The following is a 22,581-nucleotide window of genomic DNA, read 5'->3' as shown; positions in this document are numbered from 1 at the left end:
ATAAAAACGTGAGTATACTTCTGTTCATTTTGGAACGTGGAATTGGAATACTATGAAAATGGAAGTTCAGCATGTGTAAAAATATATTTTGTAAATAGATGTTCCATTTATATCTTCAACCAATCTTAAAATTCCAAATTAAACTTAATAAATACAATAGTTTTTATACGTTGTTAATGCAATGAATTTAAACGAATTATGCCTCAGAGATGGTCTCGTTAGTGTGGCCGGATTTTCATTATTTTGTATGTCCACAATGCCCATTTTGTATGCAGCAGCTGTCAGTTTTCAAAATCAAAATCTAATCTAAATCTGTTTCAGGCATACCCTTAGTCAAGTAACTGTTTTGAAAAAATATTTTTATTTAAAAATATGTATTTATTTTTAAAAATAGTTTAACACCTGTCTTGATCAGAAATTCTGATGCTAGGTACTCACCACTGAAAAAACCGTTCGCTGGGCTTAAATTCCATGTAAAAAAAAATAAAAATTGGTTTACTCTGATTTCTTTGTAAAAAAAAAAGGACAGTTGACGCTAAAATGTGACCACTCAACTTTTGGTTACTTTTCGGTGTTGCGTTGGTCACAATAAATTTGACAGCGTCAAACTATGCCACTTTTCATTTCGCTCTGCCCAATCTTGGAGTGATTTCTGTGACGGGGTCGCATAGAATCCGTGCATTTTAAACAAATAATTCAACTGGTTTTACTGATACAAAATGTTTGTTTTTAATTTTAAAGTATTTAATTTATATCTTCATACTTATGTTAATAAATGTAGTTACTCTGATGTAGCCACATTATATTTATAGCCATCAAAATATTCATGTTGCAAAATATCCTTGGCGGAAATTCTATGTACTGGATCATAGATAAGCATCTTTTGAATAAGATCCACACCATTCTTGTCAAGATTTTTGAGCTGGTTGGTCAACTGATTTGTTGACCAGCAAGGAAATGTATTTTTATAATCTGGAAGCGAGGTTACACCCGGCCATATATCTTCGGTTGGTGTTTTAAGAATTCTGAAAAATCATAATAAAGTCAACGTAAAAAAATATTAACATTTTATTGATAAATAAATGGTAAGTCTTTTAGCCTGGGCCAACTCCACAAAAAAAAAACTCGAATTGAGGGCAATTTATCATGAATTTTGCCGAAAAAATTGATTTGGGGGGACTCAACTAGTTTTCTTTTTTTAATGTTTGAAGTGTTCATACAAAATTGCCTATTTTTCTTGTTACTTTGTGCAACTTGTCACTGGTATGGTCCGTTTGCCAACACTAATTTTCTTGGCTAAATTCATAATAAATCTGTCTATTTGGGGGTTTATTTTTGATTTGGAGTTGGCCCAGGCTAACAGACTTTTACCAAAAATATGATTGATCTATTTAAGTACAAACTGTCCGTTATGCAGATTTTAAAATATATTTGTTAAGGCATACAAATATTCGATTAATACGCTCATATGAATAAAGGCCAATATTACCATATGTTCAAAATAAATCGTTTTTGTTTCGCACATATCTAGCGACATCTTCTACTCTTTTTTAAACGACTTGACATTTATATTATTGCACGCAAAAATTTTGAAAAAAAAAAAGGTAAATTAATCTCAACGCTTACCTGAACATTCGAAATAACTGGTCTATTTCGGAATCGCCTTGAAATAGTGGTTTCCTGGTGGCCATTTCTGCAAAAATACATCCAATAGACCAGATATCAACTGGGCAAGAGTATCTTGGAGATCCCAGTAACACTTCGGGAGCCCGGTACCATAGAGTCACAATTTCATGGGTATATATCCTTACTGGTATACCAAAAGATCTTCCAAGTCCAAAATCAGCAACTTTAATGACGCCATTTTTGTCAATTAGTAGATTCTGGGGTTTTAGATCGCGGTGTAGTACTCGTCGACGATGACAAAATAAAATGGCGTTAGTTATCTGGTACAAATAGCTTTTCACCAGTTGACTATCGAGCTGCTTCTCAGGTGGCAGCGAATCCATATATTTTTTAAGATCCATTGATAAAAATTCGAATATTAAATATATCCGACTCTCTTCCATAAGCACATCTTCTAAGCACACTATATTTGGATGCTTTAGTTCTTTTAGCAACGAAATTTCTCTACATTACAAATAAATGTTTGCGTTTTAGCTAAAATTATCACTTTGAAATTAAACCTCATATGTATGCACATACCTTATAGCAGTGGAAGGCACTCCTTCATCATCTGCTTCCAATCTTATTTTTTTCATGGCAACAATCTGCCCGGTAACACGATTACGGCCCTTGTAGACAACTCCATAGGTGCCCTCCCCAATTTTCTCAATTTTTTCGAAATCCTGCATGATGCCCCAAGTTAATTTCACAAAATAAAATGCCGCGAATGCCACCAAAGTTGCCAGACTAGATTTTTTTTATACATTTACTCGATGACACCATTTATTAAAAAAATGTCATAAACAAGCATCGTTCTTGGAACAGTGGAATGGAACCAAAATAAATATTTATTATATATGTACAATACATTTGTGTCGATTCATATAAGTTCTATAAAAAACATTTTTACTTATATTTGTAAAAGATTTTTTGTTGACACGCAGCTGACTAACTGTCCGTGATATGTAGACTTTCTTATAATATGAAGTAAGGGGAAAAGATTCTCCAATAAGTATTTATACATGTTTTATGAGGGGACAAATTGTTGGAATTTTTACGATGTGAGTACCTAGCCATACAGTCAGAGAAATATCAGCTGTTGCCTACAGTTTCGAAAAACACCCGCACCATATCTCACAACACTGTTGGATATGTTTGGTGAGAATCGTAGCAGCTTAACGTTTCGCCTTTTTTTTTTTTATGGATTTTAGACCCAGCGAACAGTATTTTTCAGTGGTGAGTACCTAGATCTACTGCTAAGCCCTACAAATCCTATAAATTAGTCTGCACTGCACTTTACTTTAAGAAAACGCATTTCTATATGCTTATCTACCAATATTATGCTGTTTGTATACTATTTAGTAAAATATATCTTAATATATATTTGATTATATTTATGCTGGATTATTCAACAATTTCTTGTTTACTCGGTATGCTCGTAACATCATTTATTTCTAGTTCACGGATATTTGGTTCGATCAAAGTTTCTAATATCAGATTGCTATCTGTAATTAGACTTTTCCAGTATGACATCTCAGTTACTTCGTGAACATTATATCGAATAAATTTAATTGTCCTGTATTTCAGATCTTTAATATTGTATAGATCGGCTGCCTTTAGTACTTTAGGTGCCGTTTCGATTGATAGGTTTTCGCCAGGGTCTTCGCACACATCGCCTTTAGAATGTCAAGCTCGTACTTGTCAGCTGCCGCCAGTAGATCTACACTTAGTTCATCCAACTTGTGTACTTTCTCAGTGTACATGTATCGTACCAGCTCCGTGATAACCGCGAATGTAAAATCGGGGATGGCAACACAATTCTCTGTATTTTCCTTCATTGGATGCTTGAACATTTCCGCAAAGACTTTACTGCGTGCTATAATCATAAACCAAGATTTACGTTCATTTTATTTTGTTGGGTATATGAATAATTTTTAACTGATAATATTATCTTATGAGCTGGTATCTTGTGACCGTCGCCTGTAATAATTGTAGCATCGGCTAATTCCTTTCTGTTCAGTATACCGCCAAAATCCTCAGCTAATGAACAATTAGGAACTTTGATTAAACTGTCGTGTGGTCCATTTTTTTTAAACTTTATTTTCTATCAGAATGATATCACACTATAGCATTAGTTTTTGACCGGTCAAGTAAGCATCTGGGGCTTTCAAGAAATTTAATAAAAGAGGATCTTATGATGTAAAATAGGTGAAAGTCTCTTCAGAAATTGTACACAGGCTCGTTTTTCCCTTATGAATTGGTTTGCTTGAGAGAGTACGCAAAGAGCAAACAAAGCTGAACAAAGTGTTTGATCTACTGGAAATAGCTACAAACAAAATTTCACACCACTATCGTCGTTTTGAAACTCTGGTGAAGTGAGACCTATATCTAATTTTAAGTTATGCAAGAAAACATAATTTTCGATTGTCCATGTGAAGCTAATCTCTTTAATTTCGTGTAATGTGTCGCCCCAACATGCCATTTAACTCATTTGTACTGTTCGTAAAATATTTTTTATAAAAATAATTGTGCTTTACAAGATTTCGGAAATAGAGATGGTCAATTATGATCTGTATATCGGGATGACATCGATAATTTTAGGTATATAAATTTTAGTCGCAAGTCAACACATAAAATTAAATCATCAAAATAAAGGATAGTTACACAGAAAGCGATCCTGAATTTGTTTACCATTCACAAAATAATAAATGCATTAATTACAATTAACAAAAGTCATTGACTGCATGATGTCAATATCGATACCTTTTAGGGATGTGCATTCCTTATCGATAAGCGTAAGCGAAGCTAATCGATTGTATACGATATTTAATAATACTAGGATACCTTCAAGCAATCTCGACCTGGGAAAAATACGAAAACTTTGGAGGCGGGATTCGAACTCAAAGACAACGTGTCTTTTCCTTAACAGACATATGCCTTTACAGCTTACACATTTTCAACGAGCTTTTGAAATGTGTTAAGTATCTCTGCACTTCTTAACTTTTGTGTCAAGGATACAACCACGGCGTACCAATGAATTTGATGGATCGCCTTATCGTTCCGATTGCAGATACTTGGGAAATCCGTGTTGGTTGATATTTCGATGGGAGTGCGAATTTTAGGGTTCTGGCATTGTCAAATTTAAATGAAACCATAAACTATACATTATAGCTAACAGATCCGTATATGTATATACGAGTATATTAGTTATGTTTTGCCTCATTTATTCATCATCGGCGTGGCAACCATTGTTTACTAAGAAACACATACATATATTTATACAATTTATAATTGAAATGTTTGAGCAATTATGTATGAATAAAGAGAAACTAAATACAATTTTGCAAAAAATGCTTTTCACCATTAACAAGCTATATGTATATGTCATCAGGTGTAACATATTATGATATTACTACTTAATAACATAGTGATAATAAATGAAGAATAATAAAGAATTAAAGTAAATTTTCACGATTACGAATTATACATATCATACATACAAATACCATGAATGCTCTTTGAATATCGGCGAACAATTACATATGTATGTATGTATGCTTGCGTTTTAACTATCTAAGCAGCATTGATATCATCAATATTATATTTGGCAGCTCTTGACAATTATTTGAAGATATATTTAAGCTGTCAAATATAATTATTTTCTATGTCAGTAAAATTTACAACGCTGCCCGAAAAATAGCATTATAAATTCCGTTTAATGTTAACCTACTCTAGCGTATTATATAATTGATAACCGTTTTAAAAGTTTTATTATTTTTTTTCTGTTATTTTCATTTGTTTTTGTGTGTTTTTTTGAAAGCTTAAAGTTAATTTAACAATTACCTTTTAATCTTATTTAACGATTACTTCCTTCTAATACTTATTGTAAGTACTCGGTTGCTTTATGTTATTTATTTTTGTTTTGTTTTTAATTACATGCGAGCATTTAACACGATTAAGAAAAATGAATATGCATATACTTATTTATAAAGTCCTAAAGATATGGGGGAATACAAGAATTTTTGTATGTATGAAATTGGGTATCGTGTGATTTTTTCTCCTTTTATTAATATTATTTGATTTTTTGTTGTTGTTACTTTTTGTTGTGTGTTAATAAACCTACTTAGAGCTAATTATATAATTATGTATGCATGAAAAGATGGCTACGGTGACATCGCACGAAATTATGCAAAAATCCACATATTATTATCCATGGGGAATAGAAATTCATAATAAACTGATTTAGCTCCGTCAAAGATGATCGAAAAAACAAGTATATACAATTGATTTAGTTGATCAAAACTGTATATTGGCATGTATATACATATAGTATATATTCTTGAACTGAAGTACATACATACACATATAAAATAGGCTAAAAGGGAAGATGATGCTGCAATGGGGGTATTGGCTCAGGATTGGTTTGTGTGACAGCCGCATGACGTCGAAAAAAGTTGCTTAATAACTGTTGCTCTAACTCAAAGGTGGTTGAGTACTTTGTCGTGGCAGAGCCGTGGATCAATTGAGTTGTAATGGAAGATGGTGATACCGATGCTGATGCCGATGCCCTTAAATCATTGCTTATGGCTGCATCATGGTGCTATTGCGGATGCTGACCGCCGATCTGTTGTTGCAAATGTGGTGGTAGTACGACATTGTTGTTGTTAGCCTGATTGGCAGGTAAGGACATGCTACTTAGGGTCTGCGATGATGCGGCTGGCACAAGTTGTGAAGGCTGACTATGATAGCTATTCCCGACGGCGCTCACAGATGGCTGCTGTATCATATGGTGTTGGACACCCATCTTGGGTCCATCCTCCGCCTTCTCCTCCTCGCGACGCTTCAAGCAGGCAGCCTTTGGATTTAGATTACGTTCGCGAACCTGTTGCTCCAGTGTCATGATCACCTCGACAGCCATGTTAAGAATGCCCAGCTTTGTTTGAGGTTTATCTGATTTCAGGTGTGTCATACACATACGTCCCAATTCTTTCAAAGCCTCATTAATATCACGTATACGAATGCGTTCCCGTGCATTATTTGCCTGACGCCGTTCCTTTTCGCGAATCGCTTTAACAGCTGGCTCGGCATCATCATCATCGTCCGCCGACGAGCAATATCTTCGAGGTCGCTTCGAACCGGAGCCTGAACCTGATCCGGAACCAGAACCTTTACCGCCGCTACCCTGTGCAAGCTGTTGTAATTGTTGTTGATTTGATGGCTCCACGGAGCTGGTGGGTTTCGCATCCGAAATGTCAAGATTTGACAGATTTGATGTGGTTGAGACCCCAGCATGCGTGACATTATTCATTCCCGATTGTTCCTTTCGTTTCTTGGATGCTTTTGTGCCGGATGTTGATATTGACGTTGATCCACCTCTCTCCATTTTAATATTGGACAAGGAGGTCGCACCAGATCCCGATGTACCCAATGAAAGAACCTCGTGCGCCAGTGTACTCGATGAATTGGGCCCAAGTGAACCATTTCCAGCAGAACTGCCGCCAAGAACATGCGACGATGGTGAATTGGCCACAAAGGAAGATAACGTTTCAGTATTGTCCAATGAATTCAATGTAGGATTAATGGCATTTGATAGCATTTCGGGCTCGCAATGATTTCGGAGAACATTAAGGGCATCATCTAAGCGCTCCTCCATGCGGGCACCTTGAAATACGGATGCCATGGTATGTAAACTAGTTACAGGCACCATATCGTTGGCATAGCTTGAGCTAGGTCCACTATTTAAGACAGTATGACTCCATCCAGCATTACCGCCAGATGAATCGCCAACTCCAGATTGCGTTAACGGAGGCGGTGAATTGACAGGTGTTGATGGATTTGAACTGAAGCTACTAATACTCTGATCAGCTGCTGCAGCCGACATATACATTTGTTGACGCAATGATGTTGCCGAAGAATTACCAGCTCCAGCTCCAACTCCGATTCCAGCACCAACTCCAACGACTTTCGCATTGGGGCCAGCATTGATCCCACCAACAACGCCAAAGTTGTCCGCGCTCTGCACTGCAGGACTAAGTTGCTGATTATGATGGGAATGTGCATGAGGTAGCGGGGTATGGGTATGATTAAGGGAATGATGACCAAGTGCACTATGCTGCACAACAGCTTGCACTGTTGTTTGATTGTTATTGTGCTGCGGTGAATTATATACGGCCGGAGAGAGCACTGTCGGCACGGTGGGGCCTCCAATGTTGGGTATACTGCCGGAACCGCCGCCTCGAAATGAGCTCATTGGTGGGAGCGATGTCGCAACCGGACTGTGCATACCAATGTGTCCGCTCTCGTTGCCCATTTGGAGACCAATACTCGTCCCATCTGCATTTAGCACTTGTTGATGCTCCAAATTGTGCGATGATATTGGAGTGTTGTTTTGATAAGTCGCTTGATTCATATAGCTAGGACCACTATGCATCTGAGATTGATACCATCCTCCTCCTCCTCCTCCGCCGCCTATTCCTCCACCTCCACCTCCTCCGGCACCAGTGCTACTGGTTGCCCCGGAATCAAAATACTGATCAACCGTTGATACATTCGCAAACCTATTGTTGCTCCCATTGCCGCCATCGTGCATGGAATTGAAGTCATTTGGGTACATTCCATTCTCTACAGCAAGGCCTCCATATGGTGAGTGATAGCCACCTCCTCGTTCAGTTCCAACTGTGCCCGAGGGTTGCTTATTCGCTATCTTATTAAAACAGTTTTGAAACACTTCATACAAGTGCATCGGCTCATCATCGCTGGTCGCCATTTTACCAAAGAGTTAGGGACGGTATCGATGCTGGGTACAAAATCTGCAAAATAGATACATTTTCATAAATTTTTTTTAAATATTTCAGCACACATTATTAAAGATCTTAATTAAGTGTATTTAAGTAATCAAAAAATAGTGTCAGTTAAATAATTAATGTTAAAAAATGCATGCTTAAATTATAAAACAATAGTCAAGTAATTGTTTCGACAAAGTAATAAGTTTTGAAATTGTTTTAATATTATTCAAAATATTTATGTCCCGGTTAAAAAACATATTAACTATGACTAATGACAGGATAATTTAGTGATAATTATTATAATTATATTATTTTTATTTTATTAGTATAGCAGTTGTTTTTAGATCTTCTTTATCCACTTCTTAATATTCATTATTAACATCTTCTTATCAAAATTCGAATTGATTGCTTTTATTTCTATTTAACATATGCAAAAGTTATGCTCTTAAAAGAAATTCTGAACATAAAGCAAAATTGAATTTTAATTTAATAAAGATAAACTATTTCATGTCGTAATGAAGACAACTTGTTGCCAATCTTATTTAAATAAACATTTTTAATCGCTTGTGGTAAAGACTGTCCCAACTTTTTTTAGATAACTAACAATTATTGTTCAATAATTTGAGAACATAAGAAATGTTCACTTTGTAACAGGTAAAGAGCTGCACAAGCATCAGCAGCTCTTTACTAACAGGTGACAATTTTTTTTACTTCCTTGAGATTTTTTAAATAAAATTCCTTAAAAGAAATTTATATAAATATGCGAAAGAAGAAGCATTATAACAAGTTTATTTTCTATCATAAATAAATTGTTCTTAAAGTCTGCAGAAAAATTCGTGAAATAAATTAAATGTAGAAATTCTTCATGAAGAAACTATCTATCATATTTAAGATTGTATAGCGTGTTCACGAGGTGTATCTGTGTGCTTGATTGCGTGTGTATGAAATCTACACGTTATACTACAAACACAGTGTAGGGTATCTAAACGTTGGGCACACTTGAAGAGACCACATTTACTTGTTACGTATAGAGCAGTGAACAACGACTCGACGGGATCATGTGTAAATGCGTTTGTATTGGTGTACGTGGTGTACATACACATGCATATTTATATGCACACAGATACATTTGCATGCGTATATGATTGCACGTACACGGGGATGCAGATACAAAACATAAACACACACAAATAACCAATGAATTACAAGATGCATAAATCGAAATATGTTTGTTCGAATGTATGTATGAAATGCATTAGATTTAAACAATTTATGTGAGTACAATTCATTTACCTTGTTATTAAAACATACACTAATGCTTATATAGATACATACGTATGTACATCTTCAAAAAAATCACTTTTCTTTATGCATTTTGCATGTACTTAAACATAAATGGGTTTTATTGAAATCATTAAATGTTTTATGTGCATGCAATGATTTTTTTATTTAAAAAAATTGCTGCTTTTATTGCTATACTCACTTGCACAAAATGCAAATTTTGTTGTTGTAATTTTTGTTGATGCTGGCAGCAATTATGTTGTACTTTCTCACAATATTATCAAAACCGTACCGTCTTAGTTATAATAAAAGGTGTGGATCGGATTTGTATTTCTTTTGACCACGAAACACAAACTACATATGTATGTATGTTTTGAATTACACAAAACTTCCACAGCAATGGCCAATGGTTAGTTTGCGTAATCCTTTTTTAGTTTACACATGGTACAACAATTTTACATTGCCTTTTCACGTTTATTTGCACTGTTTTAACAATGTTTTCACTAAAATTTACAACTTTTATATTTAGTGTTCTGCTGGCTTTGTTCGTGTAGCCATCGTGAACGCCATCTTTGTTCTCTTCGTGCGTCATCCTCAGTGTTGTGTTTAATCGCAGGTTTCGATAGTACTTACATATCGATTATTGTAAAACAGTATTTGTTATCAAATTATGGGTATTCCCACCAAATGCCAAATATTTTACGCAAGAGATATTGGCTAATAATATTTTATTTATTTTATTGTTTAAAAAAATTTAATGTGTTGTGTACATGAATGTCAGTATACAATTAATTTAGATTTTAGAAATTAGGGCATTTTACATTTGAGTCCGACTTTTGCACTCTTTTTTTGAGTAACCTTTTTGTTTATTTGTTGCTTTTTTTAAGGTCAGGAGTGGAACAGATGCTTTGCTATCAATAATTAGTGCTAAGTCTATATTTAAATTAAGTTTTTTGTCAATATTTAAAGTCAGTTGATTAACTAAGAACAAATTAGCAGTTTCACAACTTGTTACAAGTTGTCTAGATCTGGCAGCTCTGCTTCTTTCATTTCGTGAACTCGTCGTATGCTAGAGAAACAGGAAAAATTTTGAGAATGTTTCGACAAGGCATGTTAGTCTTTTATTTTAATATACCCTATTAAGTGCTTCTCAAAACGACTATAAGTAAATAAATTTTAAAAAATATTTATACACCAAATAAAACTTTACTTTATTACCATTGCACAGGTTTCCAATGAAATTTTTTTACATATTTTGGTTTAATATAAATTTATCAGGGTGTGAAATATTTTGGATTGATTTGTCTCAAGTTAAGCTTCTGGTCTATCCATGACCTTGAGTGAGCAACACTTGCGTATACTCCAGGAATATTTTCTTCACCACATCCAATTCCCCAAGCAACTATACCGGCAGATTTGAAGCGGTCTGGTTGACCCTTAATTGGGCAGACTAAGGGAGAGCCGCCATCACCCTTGCACGTGTCCCTATCCTTTTCTCCTCCTGCACAGATAAAACTATCGTGTAATACAAAGTATTTTCCTAAACGTGTGTTACGTAAATTGTTTTGGCATGTCGTCCTTTCAACAACGGGTAAATCAATTTTTTTAAGAATTACTTGATATTCCCCATCTTTTCCGAATTTGTTCTTTCCCCAGCCTGTTGCGAAACAGCGGTCATAGTCAAATTGTTCCCCTGAATTTGGCAAACAAACTGGTTGAATATTCTCTTGGAAATTCAATGGGCTTTCTAAAAAGAGTAGTGCGACATCATTATAAAGAGATCCCTTATTAAACTGTTCGTGATATATGATCTCCTTTACGTAACGATCTTCATGCGGAATTGGTTCACCTTTCGTCTGAGTATCCCATTCACCAGCTCGAACTGAAAATAAAAGAAAATATAATTAGCAAAAGTGGAGATATTTTCATGAACTCTATTTAGAGTCATACCAATTAAAGTTTTAGCTTCTTTGTTATGAACGCAGTGGGCTGCTGTTAATATTACTTCGGGTGTTATTATGGCGCCTCCACACTCGTACAGATTTAAAGAAGACTCTTCGCGTAGAACAGCAACCATCCAGGGGAACTCTGCAAATTCGGCTTCCTGGTCCAAGGCTCCAGTTATTTTAAAGGTAACACCTTTCGGGTTACGATAACCACATCCCCGATTGATGTTAACAGGCGTAGTTGGTACTTCCGGTTTGTCTCTCTTGAGAAATATAAATATTGAAGAACCGAATAATATAAGTGAGAAAATACAATTTTACCTTGTCAGGAATGTCACAGCAGACTTGCAAATAGTTTGAGCACGTTTTTGTGGCTGAGCCTGTGGGCGAGTCTGTGTTTATACGAATATCTATTATATTTTCTCCACTGGTATTTATGGTATCGTTAGCGCACAACCATCTAGGCACACATTCTTTCTGGTCACCGCAAGACTCATATTGCTGGCGTTCCTCGACAGTATTGGGAGATGCTGATGGCTGAGTTATAACTGGAGTTGCTTGTGTAGTGGTAGAGCTGAATGCGGTAGGATCTGTTTTAAAAATATCAGCAATAAGATCGTCTAACGATGTGTCTTGGGCAAGGCAGTTGTATGCCAAAAGACATAAAAGAAAAATCTTTATGTCCATCATCAGCTTTCCTTTATAAAAGATAGAAACAAAATTTAATAAACAGAATTGAACATTTTTACCTTCCTTTTCATGAAAAACAAAATTTTAAAATTATTGAAAGAGTATAAATTACACTCTGGGCCATTCATATTTCATTTGCTATACCCGCAATTTAAGGTAACGTAAATAAAAATTGGATATCCTCTCGATATCAAAATCTTGGCATAATTTGCGAATTATCTTTTTCGCGTGTAAGCTTTCGTGACAAGGTAATACAGGATTTTAAGTAATTTTTACTGAAAAGATCCTTGTCATAAGCCTTCGATATCTTCTCTTTCTGATATCGATGCGCTTATCGAAACTGACAACTAACTAAATATATGGTAGGTTTGGTTGACACACATATGTATATATATGTTTTGTATGTATAATTTTACTTTGTAAATCTTAAAAGATTCTTTTGTATCTTCACTGTCTATTTATCCGTATACACAAGTGTAGATACATTTGGATGTGTAAATATGTATATATTTTTTAAAATACGTTTTATTGATATAAGCATCTTCCATTTTGCACAATCCAAGATACAGAGACGACAAAGTCGTGTTATTTAATTACTTTTAACTTAAAATTCAATTTATGAGAGCTCCCTCTTACATATATTATAAATACTTAAATAAATATGTATGCATGCATGTATACACTTCCTAATAAAACAAACCAGTTCGCCCCTAGTTTGTATATGTATTTATTCACATATATTATACATACGTCGATTGAATATATGTATATACATACATACAATGTGTATATATTAATTTTGATGTGCATGTAAAAAATCCCCAAAACGATCTGACTTAATCATCTTTATATTTCACTGTTTACTCGCTAATCACAAATATATACAAAAATATGTATGTGTATATCACTTACTATTTATTAATTCGTATTTTGGCTAGCAGAAGTCGCACGATCTGTTCCACTAAGTCTTAAAAATTGTACTAAACGTACAATTCGTTGGCATTCAACTTGAGGTGAGAGCTTTTGATGCTTCCACTGCCTAAGGCTGATGTCAGAGTGCGCGCGAGAAGCGATGCGATAATATTGGGCGACATCGCGCGATAAAGCTCTGCAAGCTTTTTTGAATGCAATCGCTTAAAAGGTGTCAGAGTGAGAACGGAGCGAGATGCGAGTTCAAGCGACAAATCGAGAGCGAGGCGAGAAAGCAGTTTACAACCTGCTTTATCGCTTGGTCTCGCTCAGACTGCTAGTCTCTTTTCTTACATTCTGAGCTTTAATAACCGTTTATTTTCAAATCATGCATATTTGTAAACTTTTGCGGTAAATTTGTATCTTAATTCCCATCTTTATTCACCGTTTGTTATAATGAAATGATGCGTATTTACTGCATTCGTTTTTACTTTTTAAGTGAACGTCGGAGAAAGAAGACATATGACAAAAATATGAGTTTCGGTGTAGAAAATTTAATTTCGGAAATCTTTTGCCACTCAGTGCTCTGGGATCAAAAGTCCAAAAATTACCACAACCGAATTATTGTTGAGAAGAATTGGACTGAAATTGAGAAAGCGTTGGAAACACCAAGTAAGTAAAGATTTATTAAGATGTGTAGATCTTATTATATTGTGTGTGATTTAACATATGTAAATTTTATTATATTGTGTTTGATAACATGTTGCTTAAATAATATTATTTGTGTGTACATACAAAGTCACGAAAGGCGTCCCTAACTATTTGACCTGTTCTTAAATTTATATGATTATATGTTTCGGCGCCATTATTATTTGTATTATTGGTCTGAAAATTTGCTGATTCAAGATTCAAATCATAAGCTCCTTCGAGGTCAATAATTGTATTATGCAAAATGCATATACTTTTTACAATAACATCAACAAAATCTGGATCTGTTTCAATAGGCTTCCAGAGAAGACGCCATTTAGATGTTATTATTCCAAAGGCACATTCAATGCATCTTCGAGCTCTGGAAAGACGACTCGTTTTCAGCATTTATATCTCTTCTTGAATATGGCCTTAAAAGACTTTGTAAAAGGGGATAGGCCTCATCACCAACGAAGACATATGGCATCTTTATATTTGTTCCCGGCAAAAAGGAATCTGGCGGCATGAACTGTCGGGTTTTTAGTTGCTTATACAGTTGAGATGCATTAAATGTTCCACCATCACTTTGTTTGCCATAGCCTCCAACTTCAATTGTTATAAATTTACAATTGGCATCAGCCACCCCTTGAAGTACAATGGAAAAAAACTTTTTATAATTGTAATACATAGACCCGGAATGTGCTGGACATCTAACACGAATGTGCTTTCCATCAATAGCACCAGCACAATTGGGAAAGTTCCAAGCTTTCCAAAATTCCTTTGCCGTCTGTGTAATAATTTGTGTTGTAGGCTGGGGCATATGCAGTGGTTGTAGTTCCTCCCAAAGAGCAATTACGGTTTCTTTTACTAGAACTGAAATGGTAGTCCTTCCAATTTTGAATGAATAGCCCAATGATACAAAAGATGCCCCAGTAGCTAAAAATCTGTAATTAAATAAATATAATTTTTATTACAGAGGACTGCTTAAAGAAGAAGTGGAAAAATATTCGTGACCAATTCCGTAATGAATTGAAAAAAATTCCAGTTGCAAAATCTGGAGACTGTGGAATTTCAGAGGAGCAGTATTCCAAATATACAACTTGGCCACACTTTAATTCATTGTTATTTCTAAAGGACCAAATGAAGCCACGGAAGTCAGTCGGAAATTTAAAGGAACTATCATTGGAGGTTTCATGCTCAGGATTTCCTTCAGAGTCCTCGATGAATGAAGGTGAAGAAGATATAATTATATCTGAGGAAATAAGTGAGCTTCTTTCCGAAGAAGAAATTAATTATCAGCCAAAAAAAAAACAGACAAAGTTCAACCCGGCTAAAGAGTTGTTGGCTATTGAGCAAAAGAAATTAAGCTTAATGCAAGAAAAAATTAATAACCAAAACGATAGAGATGAAGACGAAGCTTTTTTTTTTAGTTTATTACCACATGTTCGCAAAATGGATGCAAAAAAAAAATTGTTATGTAGAATGGAAATTCAAAAAATTGTATTTAATTATTCCTTTGACAATTAATGCTATTATTTAAGTATACTTCACTTACATTATAAACAACACTTTATTTCATTTTCAATATAAATATTCTTTTATTTCAATATGTATTAATATAAATATAAATAAATAAAAATATTATTAACTGTTAAAAATCTTACCTCAAGGTTATTATTAATTTCTGGCAAGGGAGTATCGGATGTTTTACAAAATTTGACCAACGCTTCTCCAGTCTACTGCCAATTTTATTTAATATATAGTCAAAAGTTGAAATTGACATTCGCGTATAGTTAAAAAACTTTTCTGGATGCTTTCGTAAATCATTGTATAAATTACAAAACTCTCCTTTTTCATTTCTATCGCTGTTGAGTGGGTGGACACTTCTCTTTTTGTTTAGCACAAAATTAAGAGTTGCGCTCGAACAGAAAAATTCCTCGTCAGAATCCATCAAGCCCACATTAATAACTAAAATAGAGCAATGCAACTCGCTTCATGCAAAGCTTTCACTCTGACATCTAATCGCTTTGCTCATCGCACGCAATATTATCGCTTCTCGCATCGCATCGCTTCTCGCGCGCACTCTGACATCAGCCTAACAGCTGAAATGAAGCTCTGAATCAAGTTTACGCCAGGGCCGGCTAGAGAAGAGAGCGGTCAGTGTAAAAATGGTCAGTGTTCTACACGGGCATACACGCATACATACATACTATGTACGAACGCATCTTGATATAAGCATGCCCAGTCGGAAATCTTGTGTTATAAAACAGACTGTTCAACAAAGAATTTAATGTAAAATATTTCTGTTTCCCAAGGAATATATGTTTAAGTAGTTTATTATTGCATACTCACTCACTCACTTGAATATGCTGTTCTTTATTAAATTAGTTTTAAATTTGAACAACAAATTTGCCATTGGGCATAAATACCTTTAGCATCGATTATGGTGTCATTGGTCATTGTCTTTCCAACTGGATTATTTAAATGCTTATGTAACAATATTCACGAAATCACATCGGAAATCCAGAATGTTAAATTGATAAGAAACCAATATTGGTTCTCGTTTTGAAATTAAGCACATGGAAGACAACTTAAATGATAATTTTAATACACACACAAACATTCATACCATCACTCACTTGCTAGTGTACACATCCAATCAGAACATGTTGACTTCTAATTTGAATTTGCACAGAGCTCATGTATCCCACAGCAGTAATTGGAACAAGTCGATTAACTATCTTGGAGATGTTTAACTAGAATGTTAGTTTAGTCAAAAATAATAATAATAAAATAATTTATCAAGAGTAAAATTTTCAAGCAGAGCATATGTAAATGAAACAGGTACTGGAGTTTTTGATAACAGGTTTAATCTGTATCATTCTATTCCTATTAAGTGTCATTGACTTGTCAACGATTCTGTTTCGCGAGGCTAAGATTATCCCATGAACAAATACTGGACACAGATAACCTATGAGTGGTCAATTCTCGAATCCCAAACAATTATCAGGAACAGAAACATGCAAATGTGCACGGTGCTTACAGCTTTTTAGTCTTTCAGATATACATAGCTAGACGGACAAACAGACAGATAGACGATTTTATTTGTCTATTAACGGTATAAAACAAATTTCTACATTTAATGGTACTTTTATCTCTTTCATACATTTCAACAAAGTTGCTTCTTTCTATGGTTAGATATTTAAACACCTAAAACAGAAGGATATGTCACCGCATTCTTAATTAATTTCAGTATTAAATTAGCGAAAACACATCCTCAAACGAATCGAAGAATTCCCTCTTTGCACATTTTAATGGGATCCCTTTTAATCTATTTAATGGATAATAGGTCAAAGTCTAATGGAAACATCATTTTGTTTACCACTTTCAACAATTGCTACAGATACTATAAAGAAACACATACATATACATTAATAAGTAAGCTTCATGCGCGTAGTCAGCTTTGCGCGAAGGGGCTCAAAATTATTCAGAAAATGTTTAACTAAATGGCTATTTTACTTCATTTTACTTCCATAAGATCTTCCAATACATCCATTTATTTAGAAACTATTATTATTTTGAACAATATTATTATTTTTCATTGTTGTTATAATAATAAAAATAAGAGTCGAATTTAATAAATATTAAAATTGTGTCAAAACAACAATTTAGCGACAACAAGCTATTTAATGATCTTTATTTACAAATAAATTGAATTTTAAAGATTATGTTCGTTTTTGTCCACGGTTTTAAATACAAATTTTGGTGGCTAAAAATTTTTTCATATGCATGAAAGAGGGGAAGCCCCTCTGATCCCTCCTGGGTACGCCCTTGGCATGCAGGCAATGTGTAAAATATCTTTGTCTTCATGACCGCATATCTCAACATGTGTGAGTATGCTGTGTGAAATTCTCACCATGGCTTCCTATTGGTCGAACTTTTACAAGAACAGAAAACTTGCCATTGGCTATTTCTTGTCAGGGTGTTTTCGTGCATTGGTGTGGTTAATATTCAGTTTTCGTAGAACACAATTAAATCCGAAAGTATTCTACTTCAATTGAATTTAGTTATTGTTGAGCCGGTAATGAGATAAATTGTCTAAAATGTGTGCTATTCGCGTTGATCCGTTTTAAAATTTAGTCATTACACAGTTGCAAATATTTTTCCCTGGTATAAAACGGAAAATTCTTTAGTTACGATTTTAAGAGTGAAATGTCGAAATATACGACAAGTGCTGTGTGCCGGGAATCATCTTCGTATTATTATAATCCTACCTATCCGAATATCGCAACAATTGCGGATATCAATGGTTTAAGCTGTAGGTGTTTAACTCATGGACTAAATATAAACTTTCTTTTAACATCATGTGGCAAAATAAACCAATTAAAATATGTGCTTTGATGTAAACAATATTTGGACGCGTATATAATTAGTGCTTCTGGTGGTTTGTTAAAAATTGAAGTACTTCAAAATTTCTGAAGATCTTTAAAAAGATGTTATTTCACATTTAGTTAGCTGAACAGCGTGTTGAAATTGCCTCAAGATGTACCAAATAATATTGTGTGATTTTGCCGACGCATTACCAAAAAAATTCCACTGATTAAAACTATTGAAAATTAACGTATGATATCAAAATGATTTGCATTAAAATTCATGGCTCTACTCCCAAATATGTATTTATAAAGTGCTTTAAACATAAGTGAAATTTACATTTTATATAGATTTTGTAAAGGAAAAACTTTTTATTAGAATTTATAAGTAATTATTGGAAAATTTTAAAGATTTTGTGAAATTTTTGAGGTGTAAATGGTTTAAATCACCAACTTGAATATGTTTCTGGAAGAACATTTAAAAAAGAAAATGAGTTTTTGATCAATTGGCCCCAGTGGACTTTTTAGTGGGATTGCTTATACTCACATCTGTATTATAGTACTACAACTCCTCCAATTCTTAGTTGCTTTCCGGCCTTATAATCCTAATAATCTTGTCTGTGGGTATTTCGGTTTTTTTTTTGCAGATGCAGACAAGAAAGTACCGGATGATATATACTCTCCCATTAATAATCTGAATTTCATTCCAACTGTGCGAACTATTAAGAAGAGAAATACTGCAAATAAAAAAGAACGAAGGCGTACACAAAGTATAAACAATGCATTTTCCTGCCTCCGTGATAGAATTCCCAATGTTCCTTCAGACACAAAGCTATCCAAGGTAAATTTTTAATTGGTTAAGACAAGAAAAAATGTATAAATGTCAAATACTATAATAAACCAGATAAATATTTAAAAAAATTCTTTTTTGCAAATTAAAATATGTAAATTTAATACTTATAAAGAGTTGGAGAAAAATTCTTATCAAAATATTAATCATTTTAATATATGTTTCGCAGATTAAAACCCTTAAGTTGGCAATATTATACATAAACTACTTGGTAGAAGTATTGGATGGTGATCAGGATCCCAAAAGTGGATTTCAGGCAGAATTAAAGCTGTCAAATCGTAAGGTCTACAATGAGAGAAAACAAAGGAATGAGGTATGTATTTTCTGTACAAACGAAAGAATTGTTTTAAAATTTTACGCTTTGAATAATATACAAAAGTTTTTTTAAAATGTATAAAAATTTTTTTAATGTAATGGAATAATGTAATACATATTTGAATATAGTAAATATTTCAAATAATACCAATAGTTTTTGCGCAAAAAATATATACAAATATACTCTTTAAAAAGACTAACAGAGAAAACTACGGAATCTGTTACGATCTCTAACATAAACCGTAACAACCTCATTCTCTCTCAAATGGTAAAAACACTTGTCTTTTGGTCTAATGTACAATGTTAAATGTACAATGCACGTGGCTGGTAATCATGAAAATTCTATTTAAGTCATTCCCACCACCCAATCCATTAAGGGATTTTTATAGACCGGGTGTTCGACAATATTTTCACATGGCCCAATTGCATATCGTACATAAATAAATGGTTTTTGACAGAAGGGGGTGAGAGTTGAGCTGAAGTTGCAAGATATCTCAATTAAATAGTCAAGTGTCTGCAATATACTTATTTATATCTGGAAACATGGGTGGGGGTATTGAACAGACTTATAAATTTGCTGGCTATCTGAAATGTTGAACAAATTTAAGCTGCTCGTGTTTGGCGTTGATTTTGTTAAATAAATAAATAAATTACTTAATATCCATATATCATATCATCAGTAGTAAACAAGAATTTTCCTTTATAAATTGCATTGGATCCATTGGTTATTTTCATTGTCTAAAAGATGTCAAGGATTAGTACGACAATTCGATATGGAATTCTTTGTACTTAAATCATATTCAAGGGTGCTTCGAATAGACAAGACACCAATTGACTTCACAGCATCGAATCTCAAAATTCATGATCAAAAGAATGCTTAAATTAAGGCTATGTTGAGACTGTCTTCTATTTCTACTGAAATTTAATATAGAAGCATTCTTTTGATCAGAATCAGCCACTATATCGTTAATTTGTCATAAAAACATTTTTAAAAGAATCATTAAATCCTCACGGCATCTCTATAAAATCGAATTCAAGTCGGATTATATTGTTTTAAAGAAGTTATTTTCATGAAAAATGGCTCGACAAGTTCTATAAAATAAATCCTTTTTAAGAAATTATCTGTAACGATATTAATCTAGTTCAGAAAACTGAAAGATTTACTTTTATCTAACATCTCAACATTTGTAGACACTTTGAAGGTGTATGAAAGTATACGTATTTACAACAAATGTACATTGAATTATGTATGTACATGTGTTCAGATTCAAGTACTTTCATGTAAACAGAATTACTGTTTATCTCTTAAAAAAAAAAAAAACACCCCCAACCATTTATTTTTACTACACTGATGCAGTGTCAATTTGTTTGGTGTTTAGAAAATTATATTCTACTTGACGTAAATGGAAACAAGTGGAATTGCTGCAACCTTTGGGTGATCAACTACGAGATACCCTTAATCCAGGTCTAAAAATCTTCTGAAAATCTAAACTGCTAAAAATCTAAGTTTTTTGCAGGGTATAAAAATTAAAACATAATACGTGCATTAAGCTCAAATTATATATAAGGATAAACATCCGAAATTAAAAAGTTAAAATTATATAATAACTATAAATACAACATTTTATTTTTGAATTTCAAGCCGACGGATAAGGGAAAAGCTGTCAAAGAGATTTTATATAAAATAAAAACTTCCTAGCTAAGAACTACATTTTAAAAGCAAATTGACACTCACATCACAACAAGATAATTAAATGTTGGGTGTGTTTTTCAGAAAGATAAACAAAATGCATGTTTACTCGCCGAAGTATTTGTAGTATTCGTAGATGAATTCATTGTACATTATGTACACTGTAAATAAATACAGTTGTATATAGACAAAGAGGTATTTGTTTATTTTAAATTTTGGAAATACCTATCGCTCTCCGTTAAATCGGAAATGAACAATTAGAACGCTGCTGCCGGGTGTGATCGACTACGAGATACCCGGTAAGCAACCCTGAGTTATTTTCATTGTTACCCCACTTGAAAGCGTGAGTCATTTATTCTGCTTGAAAAAAGAATTCTTGAACTCCACACACAAAAGATACACTTAGATTGCAGGCCCATCGACTTTTTTCACCTTGAATTTTACATTAAAAATTCTCTTTTATCTTTGCAGAGTGCTAGCATACTAACAAAGGGCCGTACGGGATGGCCACAAGATGTTTGGGCATCAGAGCTTGTTCCTGAACAAAATTAAATATTTTAAATTTATTTACTTAAAACATAAGAATTAAAAATACTCCATGAATAAAATTTCAAACATAATGCAGATTGTAGTTTTTAATACAAAATAAAATAGAGAAAACTTTGAGCTCTCCTAACTTTATGAAATTTTCCAACTGGAATGTCAATATAATCATGTTTTAAGCTCTAAATTTGTGTTTGTATTTATTCGTATTTTTTTTTAGCGCTGAAGTAAATGAGATAACTTCAGATTAAATCACATTCGAAAATGCAAAAAAAAAAAGTATCTTTGTAAAAATCGAAGTGTTATTTTTAACTAAAAAATGACAGTGAAATTTTGTAGAAACTGGACTGTTATAATCTTATTCATTTAAAAGTCGATAGACGTCTTAATCAGGTGTGTTCTACAAATTACTACCGATTTGGAAGACAATTGCTATTGAGAAGAATCAAACGAAATATCAGTAAATCTGAAATAACAGAAATTTTTGGCACATATTTTCGGACTACAAAAATATTGATTTGGTATTGGTTTTGTAGAACATGAATACTTATGTAAATTTCTATCGAATGCAAGTTGTATCTAGGAAAGCTGTGTTGCTTTTTGTTTGAATCTTTTGCATGTAATTACCAGAAATATTTTCGTTTAAACTTAACGGTAAAGTATGAGGTGCATTGATTGTACATATCCGGAATAAAAACCAAAAGAAATTACATCAAATTGCATCCAACCGTGCCTGATTAAAAAAGATAAATTTGTATATATGTTCAAATATATGTACATAATGTGTAAGCTCTTCGTCTTCTTGGTTTTTAGCAGGGCATTCAAAATATTGAAGACACGCGATCGTGTG

The 22,581-nt window shown here is 33.6% G+C and overlaps 4 protein-coding genes across 4 annotated transcripts; 1 reads left to right on the top strand and 3 right to left on the bottom strand.

The window, feature by feature from the left end:
* Nucleotides 1–704: 704 nt before the first annotated feature.
* LOC117780069 (cyclin-dependent kinase 1) lies at nt 705–2,432 on the bottom strand. Its single transcript, XM_034616459.1, has 3 exons — nt 2,206–2,432; nt 1,627–2,130; nt 705–1,025 (listed from the first exon to the last, which is right to left on the bottom strand). The coding sequence occupies exons 1-3, from the start codon at nt 2,352–2,354 to the stop codon at nt 782–784; spliced, it is 897 nt and encodes a 298-aa protein (XP_034472350.1). The 5' UTR covers nt 2,355–2,432; the 3' UTR covers nt 705–781.
* A 2,394-nt stretch (nt 2,433–4,826) lies between these two features.
* On the bottom strand, nt 4,827–10,316 carry LOC117780137 (protein daughterless). Its single transcript, XM_034616556.1, has 2 exons — nt 9,934–10,316; nt 4,827–8,474 (listed from the first exon to the last, which is right to left on the bottom strand). Exon 2 carries the CDS (start codon nt 8,429–8,431, stop codon nt 6,266–6,268), a length of 2,166 nt encoding a protein of 721 aa, XP_034472447.1. The 5' UTR covers nt 8,432–8,474; nt 9,934–10,316; the 3' UTR covers nt 4,827–6,265.
* A 601-nt stretch (nt 10,317–10,917) lies between these two features.
* On the bottom strand, nt 10,918–13,409 carry LOC117780868 (phenoloxidase-activating factor 2). Its single transcript, XM_034617545.1, has 4 exons — nt 13,280–13,409; nt 11,999–12,375; nt 11,682–11,940; nt 10,918–11,613 (listed from the first exon to the last, which is right to left on the bottom strand). The coding sequence occupies exons 2-4, from the start codon at nt 12,365–12,367 to the stop codon at nt 11,006–11,008; spliced, it is 1,236 nt and encodes a 411-aa protein (XP_034473436.1). The 5' UTR covers nt 12,368–12,375; nt 13,280–13,409; the 3' UTR covers nt 10,918–11,005.
* Nucleotides 13,410–18,035: 4,626 nt separating this feature from the next.
* Nucleotides 18,036–21,799, top strand: LOC117781006 (heart- and neural crest derivatives-expressed protein 2). The gene is made up of 4 exons (XM_034617709.1): nt 18,036–18,281; nt 18,981–19,174; nt 19,353–19,496; nt 21,660–21,799. The coding sequence occupies exons 1-4, from the start codon at nt 18,176–18,178 to the stop codon at nt 21,738–21,740; spliced, it is 525 nt and encodes a 174-aa protein (XP_034473600.1). The 5' UTR covers nt 18,036–18,175; the 3' UTR covers nt 21,741–21,799.
* The last annotated feature ends 782 nt before the right edge of the window (nt 21,800–22,581 follow it).

This window comes from Drosophila innubila (assembly GCF_004354385.1).
Source record: "Drosophila innubila isolate TH190305 chromosome 2L unlocalized genomic scaffold, UK_Dinn_1.0 4_B_2L, whole genome shotgun sequence".
NCBI classification, from domain to species: Eukaryota; Metazoa; Arthropoda; class Insecta; order Diptera; family Drosophilidae; genus Drosophila; species Drosophila innubila.
Note: the sequence above shows the minus strand (reverse complement) of the source record. Positions and strands in the feature narration are given on the sequence as shown.

Bases quoted from the DNA above. Each gene is read 5' to 3' on its own strand.
- LOC117781006 (XM_034617709.1), top strand. From the start codon at position 18,176: ATGTCGAAATATACGACAAGTGCTGTGTGCCGGGAATCATCTTCGTAT. The intron at 18,282-18,980 runs GTAGGTGTTTAA...TTTTTTTTGCAG, and splicing joins GGATATCAATGGTTTAAGCT to ATGCAGACAAGAAAGTACCG. The intron at 19,175-19,352 runs GTAAATTTTTAA...TATGTTTCGCAG, and splicing joins CAGACACAAAGCTATCCAAG to ATTAAAACCCTTAAGTTGGC.
- LOC117780069 (XM_034616459.1), bottom strand. From the start codon at position 2,354: ATGCAGGATTTCGAAAAAATTGAGAAAATTGGGGAGGGCACCTATGGA. The intron at 2,131-2,205 runs GTATGTGCATAC...TTTGTAATGTAG, and splicing joins GTGCCTTCCACTGCTATAAG to AGAAATTTCGTTGCTAAAAG. The intron at 1,026-1,626 runs GTAAGCGTTGAG...ATGATTTTTCAG, and splicing joins CAGTTATTTCGAATGTTCAG to AATTCTTAAAACACCAACCG.
- LOC117780137 (XM_034616556.1), bottom strand. From the start codon at position 8,431: ATGGCGACCAGCGATGATGAGCCGATGCACTTGTATGAAGTGTTTCAA.
- LOC117780868 (XM_034617545.1), bottom strand. From the start codon at position 12,367: ATGATGGACATAAAGATTTTTCTTTTATGTCTTTTGGCATACAACTGC. The intron at 11,941-11,998 runs GTAAAATTGTAT...ATATTTCTCAAG, and splicing joins GCTGTGACATTCCTGACAAG to AGAGACAAACCGGAAGTACC. The intron at 11,614-11,681 runs GTATGACTCTAA...TTTTATTTTCAG, and splicing joins AGAAGCTAAAACTTTAATTG to TTCGAGCTGGTGAATGGGAT.